The sequence below is a fragment of the Micropterus salmoides genome, unplaced genomic scaffold, assembly GCF_014851395.1.
Source record: "Micropterus salmoides isolate LMB-PRFRI ecotype aquatic unplaced genomic scaffold, ASM1485139v1 Ms_hic_scaffold_7, whole genome shotgun sequence".
Lineage (NCBI taxonomy): Eukaryota > Metazoa > Chordata > Actinopteri > Centrarchiformes > Centrarchidae > Micropterus > Micropterus salmoides.
The window spans coordinates 26,506,843-26,522,125 of record NW_024044459.1 but is presented as its reverse complement, the minus strand read 5'-3'; the positions used below and the strand labels follow the sequence as shown (position 1 = coordinate 26,522,125).

Here is a 15,283-nt window from a genome sequence, read left to right as displayed (position 1 = left end):
TTCTGTTCCATCATGCTGCTATTTTTTTTATCCCTAACATATTTGATGATAACCAGGTTTGGGTGTAGTCTCTTAGAGGCACAGTCTGCGCTATCACAACACAGGGCTGGAGGTTTGCATCTACAGTTGGACTTGCGGTCAGAGTATCTTGATAAGTTGGCTGTTATCAGTCTCCGTCCTGTTCACCATGTAGCTTGGGTTACTACATGAGCTCACGTTATTCTTCTCTCTCATAAAGGATCAAAAACGCATATTCTGAATCGGTCAGTGTTTACTGCAACATTGTTGTCCATTGTTGTGCATTGTAGGTGATTGATCGATCAGTTGATCAGCATAAATTAAAAAAAGATATGTTGCATTTGGGCTCTGCTGGGTATTTGCCATTGAGTGGCCAAATAAATAGAACACACCTAAATATGTTAATATAAATAAACAAAAACTGTGCACTGTTGTTGTGTGCTATCTATAATCTTTGTTGTTTTAATATTTGTCAACTTGCATTGGATGGTCCCAGGGGGGAGGAGGGGGAGGAAGAGATTCTGGGATCTCTAGTTAATGAAAGGTAAACACAAGGTCCACACTGAGGTGAGCCAAAGAACGCATGAGTCTTCCTCTCTGTCAGGATATGAGCTTCATTCTTGTGACTTATACTACTACGCCTGACATTTCAACTTTCTACTGGCAAATTCCTCTCTTTGCAGGAGGAACATTTCCCTGAAACCGACTTCACTGTGTACAGCCACATGTTCGGTTTTGTGTCTTTATTATGTGAACTACGAAATACATTTCCTCTCAGTGTATTTAGCAGCTGGCAGGACACACGGTATAATGCTGCACGTCAACATCATTTTCCCTCGAGGGCAGTTCACTTATGTGACAGTATTTATCAGCCACCTGTGTAATGTCATCGAGACTTTATTTGTGAGCCTGGTCAACCTCTCACACAGTTCTGAAGTTGGCCAGCTTCGTTCACCCCGACTGTTCTCAGCCAGGGCAGGCTACACTGATTTTTGCCAAGCCGGTGTTGGAGCATTCAGGCCTGTCACCCAGCCAATGCTCCACTGAGGGCTTTACTATGTGTTGTGGAAGTGAGAGGGATAAAGGCTACGACAAACATTTGCTCAGCGTGTGAGACCATCTCAGTAGAGACAAAACAGGGAACATGAGCAGATAAAGCACAGTTTATTTGAGTATGAGTGTCTCTCCTCAGGCTGTTTCCATGCAGGATTATGACACGTGTTCTGCTAATCTTCAAAGCTGGAGTGAACTTTTCACTGCTACTCCCAGCTCTCGACTATGCTCCGAACCTGTAGCTGCAGTCTACGCAGAGGCCAGCGTCAGAGAGAATACACTTTACATGAATATCTCAATACAAGTGCTCTGCCTTTAGCAGGAGCCATTAGAGAGACCTCAGGGGATAGCGTGGAAGGGTAATGAAGAATATAGATTTAACTTGTGACCATCAGCAAAAATACCAATTAGAAATGCATCAGCAAGCAGGCAGCGATAGAGAAACAGCACACTGCCAGTTGGGGATTAATTGAAGGCATGTATTTGACTGAGATTTAAAAGTTGAAGGAGTCTAATGGAAGTCTTTGTACAGTTTTGTCGCGCTTAAATAATAAATCATCTCAGTGTTGATGGTTGTTTTCTTCTACATGATGATATCAACGTTACGTACATGCAGGTTTTGATGTTATTTGATGCACTTGTGTTATGCTGTGATCACACAATTGGGTAAATATCAACACAAAACCTCTCAAAGGCAGAGTGACCAACAACTCGTTCAAAACATTTTCGTTTTTATTAATTAAAAGAGCAGATTGTCTGCAATTCAGCCTTCTATTCTCACAGTGCTTGCACGTTGCGTTCATTTCCACTTGCAACTAGTGTTCAAGGGAAGCGTCAGCCTAATATAAGCTCACTCTCTTGGAGATCCTGCCTGATAAAGGTGTGTGACAGCAGCAGGCATGTTCTTAATATTGTCCTTTTCGGTTTTGCTCACAGGCTGCAGCATCACTCCTATCCTGCTCCGTCCTGACCTCCCCTCGCTGCGCTTCCCAGCTTCTTTCATTAATCATTTACTCTCTCCCTCCTCTCTGCCTCTCTCTATCTCTCTTTCTCTTTCTGTCGCCCTCTTCTTCGCTCTCCTTGCTTTCTCTTCCTCTCCACCCTCTAGTCCTCTTGTTGCTGCTAATCTTTATGCCTTTATCTTTCTCTTCATCACTACATCTTTATCTCTCTGTTGACTGGTAAATTACTTATCTTTGTCCTTCCCTCGATACTATCAGCGTGTATCATTGCCTTTGCATTCCATAATCTCCCTCTTTTCTTGCTTTTTCTCATTGCCTCTTTCAAACTATGTGTGTGCATGGGTTTTACAGTACATATCCATGGTTGTGTGTGAACTGTGCAGAGAGGTGGAAAGAATAGCTCAGAAAAAGCGTCTAGTATATGCAGCTAACATCGCTTTCAAACTATTAATCCACTCACACCTAGCTGTCCAACTCCCCTGCACAGATTCATTAAAACTATACTTTTGCCTAATGAAAATGCATCAGGGATTAGTCCACTGGAACCTGATTTTCCACATAAAGTGATTTGACCATGATCCTGTCGCTGTACCTAACCCAGACGTGGTGCATACATAAATAGCCCTGTTTTGAAGATGCTCTTCACTGTATAAAGGCTCCATAATCCCCATGGTTGTTTGGGCTGTTGTTGTTTTTTCTCTGTTGTTTTCCTGAAGCCCTGCGTATAAGATGAATTATTCAGCATTGTAATGGGTCTATATTTGTCGTTGTTTATCTTGCCTCAGTGCCCCCGCCACCCTCATCGCTGCCCTACCACCATCTCACTCCCAGCTTTCACTTGTCTGTCTGTCTATCTGTCTGGCAAGCGTAGCCCACTCCACCCGCAGAGGATGCTCCACTTTAATGAATGAAGTGAAGTCATTTAGCAAGGCTCTTAATGGCACGTAAAGCCCCGCTGCTAGGCTTGATTAATCAGGGAAAGTGTTTGGCTGTCACACACAGGGCTGTCCTCAGCAGGGGCAGCAGCTTGATCGCTGCACTCTCTTTTATGGCGGGGTCCCTCTCTATTCTCGCCAGAGTTGTCTGGAGGCCGAGCTACCAACGCTCCCCTCATCCACAGGTGGCATCTGTTTGATGGTGGGCTTTTGGAGGCTTGATTGCAGAGTGAGAGCCCGCTTGGCTTCAGTGTACACTGGGCGAGATGATGATGATGATAATGTTGATGATCCTACGCCAGAGTCAAAGACAGGTGTCTGTGATTTGTGTCCTTCTTGTGTGGATATCATGAGAGGACACTGCTGGTAGTGGGTAGGAACACAAACAGAAAGTGAAAGGAGTGTAAAAAAACATTTCTTTACCACTGCCTCATGCATGGGGCCATTCTGACTACTATAAAGGGGATGGGCAAGATAAACACAAACACCATACCGTTGCATAGAAGTGTAAATGCATATATGAAAGCTGAAAGCCAGGCCGATATAGCAGCCGATGTTAGCTGCTTGTAGATATATTCTATCCGTGTATGTCAGCCAATAAGTAACGAGAAATTTTTGTACACAAATGCCAAACTAGGTTTGCAATAATTTTGAAACAGTGTCACTATTACATAGCACTGAAGAGAGCACTGAAAAGTAGATTTTTACACTGTAAAGGTCTAATTTAGTATCTTTAGTGTGTTAAAAAGTACCGGGTGTATATCGTTATCGCATTTTTTAAACTCAAATATAGATATTACTATCAGCATCAAAAATCCAGAATTGGTTAGTCCGTAGAACCATTTCGTTTTTTTTGCACCAAAATTTAAAGCCTTTAAAACTGACTTGTTTGTCCATTTTGTATTGGGTAGCTAACGCATGTCACTGCCTGTATTGCATCAGTCATTTATGCTGCAAAATTACAGCAAACATAGAAATGAAAAATGTCTCAAAAATCATGACAACATATGCCAAACAAGCTGCATTAGCAAAGAGGCCCAAGTAGATCCAGACACAACACAAAATACTGGTGCAGCATTGAAAATGATGCTGTAACTAAACTTTATGAGCTTTACCAAACTGGAGTTTACTGCAGGTCTAATTTATTGTACTATTTCGTCAATAGGAAATTTAAAGGAGTCACTTTATTTCTCCTTATTGCTTTATTATTCACTAAAGTGTTCCATTCGCTTGAAAGCAAAGTGCTTCAAAGACACTATAGCTCTCAGTAGATACTTCACAGTGTCACTTTTACTAACATTATTCTTTGCTTTGAACACACACAGCAGCAATTTAAGGCAGCAATTTAGTCTTTTATAGTAGGTAAGCATATCCAGGAGATAATTACAGTATTTCAACTTCCTGACTGTGACTTAGTTCAATCTAGGATTACTTCCCCTTTGTTATTACCTCTCTCACAGAACCCATTGAAATTCATTTATAAAAAATATAATGAAATTCAGTGCATACTCTGAGGCATAGTATGCCTGTGTGTCTTTCATTTTGTCCTTTCTGTACGTTATGTTTTTAGGAGTCATTTACTTTTTCTCTTACAGAATGGCAGGAATTGGGTCTAGTCTAGCCCAGCTGTTTTCGATGTGGGGTTTTGTGTTAATTTGCAGAAGGAGGTCACAGCAGGGTGCTTGGCTAACTGAGACAACGCTCAGTGAGAATCCTCAACATTAGAATATGAAAGTTTACAGATCTCAAGAGTATTCATCTTGGGGCTCATCCGCTCGCACCCATCACCTCCATCCTCCCCATCTGTCTTTTTTTTCTCTCTCTCTAATCCCCCTTCTTCACTCTCTTCTCTTCACCAGAACCTTTCATCTCTCTTTGCTACGCTCTTGTCATCCCATCACTCTCTTTTCTCATTTTCTCTCTTTTTCTGTAATTTTCCTCCGTGGTAGAATTGGAGAGGGGGTATGTTTCACTCTCTGGATGTTTGTTCTTATTTTTCCTTCATTTGTCTATCCAGTTATCCAGAAATCACTTCTCTTCTTATGCTGTTGCTTACAGGAAATCTGTGTATAACACAGTCCCAGTCATATGAGACATTGCAGAGTGACACCATCCAAAGACTCAGTTGTGTGCAACTGCTGTTCTATAGATAAAACAGCAAAACTAAACAGAATTTTATTTTGTTTTACTCCTTTTCCCCTCTCTATTTTGTTAAACAACTCCGGTAGTACGTAAATTCCACTTCATTATCGATAACATTTAACAATATTCCCATCCCTAATGCAAATATAATTTGTTTAGAAACTATATATATATACAGTATCTCACAAAAGTGAGTACACCCCTCACCTTTTTGTAAATATTTGATTATATATTTTCATGTGACAACACAATGACCCTTTGCTACAATGTAAAGTAGTGAGTGTACAGCTTGTATAACAGTGTAAATTTGCTGTCCCCTCAAAATAACACAACACACACCCATTAATGTCTAAACTGCTGGCAACAACAGTGAGTACACCGCTAAGTGAAAATGTCCAAATTGGGCCCAAATGACCCTTTGCTAAGCCACGGCCCTAGTTCACACTACACGATTTTTAGCCCGATTTGCCACACTGCGAGCTCGGCGACTGTTAGGCTGTGATCAGGAGTAAATCAGCGGTTGATCAGCGGTCGCCTGTCGTTATGTGTGAACTACACAATGACGCGTCAAAACGGCTCTCCGACACATTTCTGACACATCGCCGATGTCAGATATCTAGCGAGCCAAATGTCTGTGGATGTCGAGTCGGCCGACTCGACATCCACATCCAGCCAATGAGAGCAGGCAGCTGGCAGAACAGGCAGCTACTTTTTCACCACAAAACACTTTTTGCTCCCCTCCAGCTCTCTCTGGAGGGGAGCAATAATCCATTCTTTCACCCAGATTTTTTATCTTTAAAATTGGTATCTTAATAATAACAAACAACAGCTGTTTCATGTGTAGGTTCACGCCATTTCCCATTTCACATTTCACGTGGGTTTTGTTGACAAAAGGTGGTTTGGAGACCAGCGTCGGGTGACAGAGCCGCTGTCTGCTCGTGTAGTGTGTGACCCCCTGTCACGGATCAGTTACATAGTGTGAACGCCACAACGACTTCAAGACTCCCGTCACAAGACGGCAAGTTGTGTAGTCTGCACTCACTGTTGTTGCCAGCAGTTTAGACATTAATGGGTGTGTGTTGTGTTATTTTGAGGGGACAGCAAATTTACACTGTGTACACAAGCTGTACTCTCACTACTTTACATTGTAGCAAAGGGTCATTTCTTCAGTGTTGTCACATCAAATATTTACAAAAATGTGAGGTCGTGAACTCACTTTTGTGAGATACTGTATATATTGTTCCAGTTTTAAAACTTGGAGGAATGGCCTTGTTGATGTAGTGCTGCATTTCAGTTGTCATGCTTCAGACAGCACTGGTCAGATTTTATTGCAACATTTCCAGATTTGATAAATCATACTGCTGTAGTAAAGCCACAAAGTCATACCTATGTCTCCGTAGCAGCAGGTAACTGTTCTAAAACTTGACTTAGGGTTGCAATAATGAATATTTGTATTTTAGCAATGGATAAAATGTGTAATGTGAAGGAAGTCAGTCGTAGTTAAAATGATCATCCGACTCAGAGTGTTTTTACCATATTTTAACCCTTGTTTTGGTTTTCTGGCCTGTAACCTCACTGTTTTACCACTCTTATGAGTGGCATTTCCCGGCTGTTGTTTATCAGTGAAAAACCTGCTATAAATCAGCGATTACCTGGTGAAGAAAGTGAAGTATTTAGCCAGATCAGGAGTTGGTGGAGAGCAAAACTAAATGAGGTTACATTCATCAGGTGACCAGAAACAAGACAAACAAGTGAAATTTTATCCGTGTCTGCTGGTTGTGTAAATAAGTTTGCCAGGTCAATTTTATACGGAGTCAGTGTTGTGTTTACAGCTTGTTGCACTGCCCCAAGTGGCCAGAAAATAAATGATTGTAGGTTTAACTATCCAGAAGTCGTGCAATTTCACATCATTAAACAGCACTGATCGTACTCCTGTACAGTTTAAAGTATGTGATAATTACTTACCAAGTACCAAAAGGCACAAGACATCATTGTCTCACTGCATCACTCTCTAACTGCTGCTTAGGAGACAGTTTGCATTCATCACTTCCTGCGGGTAGAGGCAATTTCCTCCTGCCCACGCCCAACACCAGAATTTTTGGCACAGAAGGCACTAGAATCTTACTTAGAGGGGATGAGACGCTGCAGTCTCTTCTGTGGTTCTACTTTGTGGTAGCTGAGACTGTGTATTTTTACATAGAAATATCTCCAGGTGCAGCTTTAACAGAATAAAATGTGCAGTTACAAAATAACAAATGCGACTTTCACCAGACAGTTTTACCAATAATGCAGTATAATTAGATGCTATATACAAACAACATACTGTGGGAGGTGTTGTTTTATAGTACATGTAACAATCATTCTTATACATAGCATGTTTACAGGCAAGAAGTTATTTACGGTTTTATTACTTCTCTTTTCATATAATTTTATTTTCCTGGTCAAATATGTGTTATTAGGCTATGTCTGTCAAGTCTTGTAAATATGTCAATTAACATGTCGAAGTTTACTCACTTTTCCATTTCATCTTTAACAAGGGTGAAATAATCTGTAGCTAATCTATAACAGGAATATCCAATCACTAAAGCCATTGTCTGGTGTGATTTGAAGCTCTGCCAGACTGTCATGGCAGTAAATTGATTAGCAGTGATCTACTCGTCTCTCCTAAATGCTGATCTTGGAAAATCGGTTCATGTCTTTGCCTTAAGACGAGGTTGCGGTGGAGCTCCAAGCCACTCTCATCTCCCTGCTCTCCTCTCTGTACGGCTCAGTAACAAGGCAACATAGAATCTGGTCACTGTTTCTGCCTGCTGCCTTCATTAAGCTAAAGTCTGTCTCTGACTGTTCAAGCTCGCCGGCTCTCTGGTCTTGTGCAGATTTACAGGAGCAGTCGGGATGGGGGTCGCTTGCAAATATGAATTTAATTAAATATGACTCATAGAAGACAAAACCACTTGAATTTAAAGGAGAAAAGGGTCAGGTGTGAATCTTAAAGTTGCCCGCTCTGCCCCACCTTCTCCACTTGTACCCACTCACCACCACTACCTCACACGACACACACACACACGCAATTGTACGCTCACACACACACACACACACACACACACACACACATCCACACAGGTTCCACAGCACATAGGAAGAGGAAGCAAAGATTGAGGCACCTGATCTCTTCAATCATCTTAGTTGCAGCTGTGATTAATGTAAAGTGGTTCTTATTTACAACACAAATTGCCAGGGTAGACAGGTAAGAAATACAAAATGTCTTCAATTTTCTGGTGTATGTCCGACAGCAAGGGCAAACATCAAAAGAGCTTTAATGTGAAGCGACTAATATGGAGTCAAAACCCATTATAAATGCATCGGCTGCCTCAGTTGAAGCACTTTTACCTGAAATCCTAATACAGAGATTATTTAAAGTGACAGTTTATTTAATGACACAAGAGTCTTTGTAATGCTTTCACTTTATTGTGTAAAATTTAGAGGATTCTTAACCTTGAACAGTCCCCCGTCCTCTAATCCTCAAACCTTATCTCCGCTCAGTATTTTGACTCTGTCAGTCAGTCGACTTCCACAGAGTTGGGTGCTTTTTTTTTAATCAGTGGGAGGCTGGGCTGAACAAGTGGTAACTGAACAATGAAGGAGCGGCGTAAGGGGGTTTTGTGTTTCTAAAGCCTATCACTTGTCTTTGAGGAAATTAATAGTTTTGAGTTAAGGTTCAATATTGAGAGTAAATGCTAACAAAGTACTCCTTCTGCTGTCTGGCTTTCTGCGTGTCTGTCCTGTTTCAACTCTGCCTTCTGTTAGTGTGTGTTGAAATAAATAAGAGATAGGATGGAAAGGGAAGATTTGTTAAAGTCTGATTTATTTGTATATTTTTGCAAGAGTCATGCAAGTGCATTTAAACTGTTGTTAAGACCTTCATTTTTCCTTTCCTTTCATATTGACTCCAAAACTTGCATTAGCATACCTCTGACACCCTTTAATGTGTCTCTTTCTTACCCCACTGCTGCCCTCATCTTTTCACCTTTCCTGTGTTTCCTCATATTTGTAGACTCTTTCTCTATATCAGGGCCAAAGGTCACATCTTGAGAGCTCCTGTGAAATCAATCACAGGTCAACCCTTTCAGTCTAACTCACAGGCAGCTACTGAAAGAGGCTGTTTCTGTGTGGTAAAACATAGCTGACTGGAGACAGGCCAGTGCATGCTAAGGAAAAGCTTTTATTTCTTACACAATGAAATTAATTCATATATGCAGTCCATCAGGCTTATAATCATCGCTGTGAATGTATTCATTGCAGATAGATGAGATCTTTCAGGATTAATAAATAGTTCTATACCGATGCTGCTGTAGCTGATGTTAGGGTTCACATGGGGGAGAGTGACAGATTCAGACAGGTTGACAGGAAAATGATGCAGAACAGAGCAACTGAATCACTTTGTTTCTAGAAATGTTCAGAGTTGTACAGTGCCTCGGGAAAAAAAATGGCCGCATCTTTTATTCATGTTAAGTTGTCGAGGTGTCAAGAGTTTTGTCAAGCCCCTCACTGTTCCGTTAACCTTGTCCCTGTGAAACGTTCTGTCTCTGTCTCTTTAGTTAAACATTACTGCCAGGCCACCTGGGGGGGGGGGGGATAGAAAGAGGGAGAAAAGGATAGAGAGGAAGAGGTTCTGCTACTGCTCCCCTTCATCCTTTTCATCATTAAACAAACATGGCCTCTTACCAAAAAGAGTGCAAGACGAAAGCAGCGCCATCAAGACAGAGAAGAGGAGGAGAGAGGAGGAGGAGGAGGAAGATGAGGAAGAGACTGAGGATGAAAGTGATAAAGAAGAGAGATGGAAATGGGGGGGTGCAAGGAGACAGAGTACGTGTGTGCAGAGCAGAAAGGTGTGCAGTCCATCATCTTCAGACAGGCAGACAGGGCTGTCTGGGGAGTTTATTTTTACTTCGATATAAGAGGAGTCTGGATCAGCTACAGCAGGCTGGTATGGTAGCACCTTTCAGTGGGGACAGCTGCTTCCCCGATGTGACCATCTTCCACACCTGACAATACACAGTCATATGCGTACACACACACAAAGGTTATGCTTCAACTTAAGTTCTCTTCATCTCTTGTATATTGTATCTGGATAGCTCACATGACTGGTCAATTAACCAATTTGTTTTTCAAGTTTCAATGCCAAACATGCATAAATTACAAGTATACTTTGTATCAGACTTCGACTTGGACAAAACTAGCAATATCACATTTGTTTTCTGACATTTTATAGACAACGCTAAGTAGATTAATTGAAGTTGAAGCCGCATATGGCAAAATTTTACACAGAGATTGTACACCAACTACTAACTATTTTTTCTAATACAGCTAAATACATATATATTGCATCTCTGTAATATGCACTTCATAGAATTTGTGGTCGAGCACAAATCACAGACACACAAACAGCCCCTAACCTGGTTGATATTGATTTTAGTTGAAATTTGAGGATCAAGCACAAATATTCTTCTCATTGGCATCACGTCTCATTATTCATTCAGTGACTATGTGTCGTTATATCAGACTCTCATCTAAATCTACAGGGGGCCGTTAGGAGTCAGTGTGATCTGCTATTGATCTCCTGTGGATCAATGTTTATCTTGTATTTATAGATCCCGTATATCACCCAACCCCCCACCTCTCTAAGTTGCTGTTTGTACCAGCACAGACACACTGGGAGGAGAATTGATTAACAAATCAAGCCTCTAATTAATTCTTACTGTGATCAAAGTCATGGGAGGAAGTCTGCGGAGAGCCTGAGGCTTGATGGTGAGGTGCATACAGTGCAGTCCCACAAGTCTACTCTTCTCACCATGCTGTTTGTTCTTCAAACAGGTGGGTTGTAGATTTAGCATAGCGTTGGGTGAATTTCAAATGTCGTATAAGGTTGCCCTGTCTGTTTGGCATTCGGAAGATGATTAGTGCTCCTAAGCTGGTGTGTGCCATTCTGTTTCTCGTGAGATTTGTAACGGACTTTGATGCCCCACTAGTCCCTGCACATTGCATCTGGGAGCTGCTTGGCAATTCATATCCATGCGTACGTTCCATCATCTTACTTTTTAGGCAATCCTGGGAGGAACTCCCTCTTAAATATGGATTTACCTTAAATATTGAGTAGGAAGTATAATTGTCTTAGGTCCCAAAGCAGTTGTTTCCTGGCCCCAAAGTTGGACAGAGATGTTCGGGAAACATTTACAAGAAACTCCCTCCAACTTATACGTAAAGTGAAACTTTGGGGGATTTCAAATGCTTGATTTTTTTTTGCTTGTAACTGTAACATGTCTCTCCCTCTCTTACTGTACATCTGCCTCTACTCTCTATAATTTCCCATTTTGTCAAAGTTTTTATCACTCACCTAACTGTTTGGATCTTGATGAATCAACTGACCCATTTCCTCCCACTGTGTTCTTTATTTTTATGTGCAGGTTAGCTCTGTATGTGTACGAGTACCTACTGCATGTAGGGGCACAGAAGTCAGCACAGACCTTTCTTTCAGAGGTAAGTCAAAAACTTTCTGAATGTTTTTGTGTGTGTGTGTCAGAGAGTACAGCGCATGTACGTTATGTGTCCACTCTGAAGGGTGGTCTGACCCTCGTACATTGTGTCCAGAAAGTAAAGCAGCTAATTGTATTAGCCTGGCCTTACAGTGCTGAGCCAACAGGTCGGTAGCAGCAGACAGGCATTTTAACATTAGTGTTGCATTTAGTGGGGCAGGAGCCGGAGCACTGGGAGAGTTACGACGCTCAGCCTGGAGCTGACATCATTCTCTGATCCGCTCAGCAGCTCTGTCTCAGTCGATCTCTTTCACTCTCACTCTTGTCCTCTCTGAGTCCCTACTTTCCCTTTGTGATCTTTCTGTTCTCTTCTTCATGTATCTTTCTCACACTCTTCCTCAGAAGCAAGCTTGTCCTCATTTTCATTCTGCTGAGGTAAAAAGGTGATGGGGTGAAAATGAGGTCAGTTGATTGTGGTGCTTCACTGTAAATGACGGTAAATTACAATGTAGAAGACAGTGGCGGGAGGCTTGTTGTACATCGGCCAGAGGAAGAGGAGAACAAAGAGAGGGGGATGGAAAAGGTTACATCATCAGCTGGCACCAATTCTCATCACTCTGACTTAGTGTGTGTTCGTGCACATGTGCATACACACACCTCTCTGTCTCCCTGACACCCTTTCCTCTCTGCCATATCATTTGCTCTCTCTTCCGCAGATGTGGGAGATGAAAAGGATAGGCGGTGTCATATTTAAGTGTGGGAACACATTAGCTAAGAGTGCAACAAGTACAAACACAGCCACTTGTATACAACACACATGGGTGTGCAAGCATGAGCACACACACACACACGTAGGGTAAACATTACGCCATAACGTAGCTCTTGCTGGAATAGCAGGGTGGAGTAAAACATGGTTTGAAAGGCCTGTTATCCGCTTTTTATCATCCACATCTGTTTACAGTGTATCCCCGGGCTCAAGAAACAAGAGCCCCGAAAGATGAGTCACGAATCACACCCGGATACCTAAACGTAAATACCAAATCACAGACATCTGAGAAGAACAGGCAACAAGAAAGAATGCAATCCCTTCAAACTACATTGATGGCTCAAACAAGAACAAAAAAAATACTTTAAACTCTTACATGAGAGGGAAAACAGCAAGAATAAAAAGGTTAGAATACTATTAGTATGAAGTTTATTCATATGGGTAAAAAAGGAAACTCTAAATGTAGACAACACACAGCCTACATCTGCCAGTAATCATGCTAAAGGGATCTCACTGTAGCGTGGTGAAGGTAAATGAATGAACCTCCCAGGAACGCAGACCACAAGAAGACAGGATATGCGGGCGCAGTCAATGCTGTTTTCTTCTACGCATTCCAGATGAAAAAAGAGCACACTAAAAAGTGTCCTGACCTGAACTGTCTGCAGTCATGTTTGGACTAAGCTACAGCCAATTATATGTGAGAAATGAGGGATGTCATGCCCATTCTGCATCTTTTGTACCATTTGAGCAATTATGAGGGAGTAAATCCTTCTTTGTCATGGTGTATATGGAAATTGCTGGCTGCTTATAATGTTTCAAGTTAACCGATGTCTTTACTAGAACTGCTAACTTAGTCTGAAAGCATGTGGGATAAACAAAGAGAGGCAGTTCCTGACCCCCCCCCAAAAAAACTTCAAAGCCAGGCATTCCTTTTAAAAGTCACTGTGTCTGATCTGCAGCTGAGGTCAGGACAGTCTGTTCAAAAGTGCAGCGATTGAGTTGTTATTTTAGCTCTTCTTCACATTTCTTTTATCCGTACGAAACATTTCAGAGAAGGGAATTAAAAAGATGAAATCACTTGAAAAGTCAGAGAGAAAGAGTGATATAAGTCTGTTTATAGAGGGGAGAGGCAGACTAAACAATAGTGTCATCGTCAGATAGGAGAAGCCTGACTGCTGCCCGCAGCTGCTTCTCTGCAACTGTGTGTGTGTCTGTGTCTTTGCATGTATCTGCAGATCAGGTGACACCATGTGGTAACATAAATCGTCCCTACTGTGGGTGATGTCAGCACTCATGACTGAAGTGTTAAGGTGTCAAAATGCTTCAAGAAAAGTATTTGTCAGACGGTGTCTGAAATCCTCTTGCCCCCCACATCTTTTGTTGGAACTCAACATTGGAATTGACTATGTGCTGCATCTATCAGTCCTTCTGTTACACAATGATAACGGTGGCAAATTTACCACTCGAAATTCATAGTAAATTTTGAGACAATGGGACTTGATTTCAGGCAATCAGTGTGTACGTGATCTTAATTAACAAGGTCTCTCTGAGTAAACTGGTAACTTAAGTTCATGTTAACACAGGGAGAGATCGTGTTTACATGCACTGTAGTAACCTTTCTTTGGAAACATGGCTTACTTAGTTAACAGGAGACACTGCTTCCTGACTTTTTTGTTTGTTTGTTTCCTGTGTGTGTCTTTAAGACAAAAAGTAGCTTCTCATTTCTTGCCAGTAGTCAGTCATTTTGCTGGCTGAAATAACAATTAGCGCTAGCAGGTTATATCTGCGATAGCTAGTTAGTTCATTAAGATACATGAGTAGGTTAGTTTGATTCCCTGTTTAGCTGCTTCGCTTACATATAACTCAAGAGCAAGACAGAGGTAGGTATTTATGCTTTGTTGTTTTGTATTTGTATATGTTTATGTAACAGTATGTGTCCATTTTAACACTATAAAAAGAAACTTCTGCTGTGGTGTAAACTTCCCATATCCAATATAATAGGACAGAGCAGCTAATGTTACCCAAAACTCCAGGACCAACTTAACTCCCACAAAATAACTGATTGCTGGCCTGGAAAGTAATGCCTGGTCAACAGGTGAGAACGTACTCAGTCAAGTTCTCTTTTTTTATTCTCCACACAATTAGTTCAAACAGTTTCCATATGTACAAAAACACGTACAACACTGTGAACACCTTTAAGGAATGATTGTCTCTCAGTATACACCGCTAAGCTCATTTTAACACATATTTCATCTCATCCCTCTCAACGATGGCCTGCTTTTGCCTGGGATTCGAGTGTGGCCATTCAGAAAAACTATAAACAATTTTGCCTTTAGACGTGGTCAGGTCACCATAAAAGATACCCTAGCCTTACATTTACATTTACTCATTTGGCAGATGCTTTTATCCAATGCAATTTTCATTTGAGGAACAACGTACAAACATCAATAAAGCATCAATACAGTAAGGGATCTGAAAGTGAAAATAGATACTAGTATAGATATAAATACTAAGAGCTATTGAGTAAATGTTTAGATTTAACGAAGAGTGCATCAAGGAAAATTGTAAGGAGATAGAAGAAGAAGTGCCTAGGACGTGCATGTTAGAGGTTAGGTGTTGTAAGAGGAAACGTTCTCGGAAGAGACGAGTTTCTCCAAAAGCTTCTTGAAGTTAGAGGGACGTCCCTGCCTTGATTTGTGTTATTAGGAAGAAAGGATGGAGGGAATGAGTGACTGGAGGAAGGAAAAATAAAGAAAAGAAAGGAATTAATACTGTAAAGAAAAAAGTAAGGAAAGAAGGAATACAGGATGGAAAGCAAAATAAGCAAAGATGAAAAACTGGAAGCAGAAGGACTGATAATGTGGGAGAGGAGCA

At 41.3% G+C, this 15,283-nt stretch overlaps 1 protein-coding gene across 1 annotated transcript in view; it reads left to right on the top strand.

Moving 5' to 3' along the window:
- The window catches only part of LOC119891827 (single-stranded DNA-binding protein 2), a 68,370-nt gene that overhangs the window by 11,628 nt on the left and 41,459 nt on the right, over positions 1-15,283 (top strand). Inside the window, exon 2 of the mRNA XM_038703729.1 lies at positions 11,575-11,647. Coding sequence (XP_038559657.1) covers positions 11,575-11,647 — 73 coding nt within the window. The remainder of the gene's footprint in view (positions 1-11,574; positions 11,648-15,283) is intronic.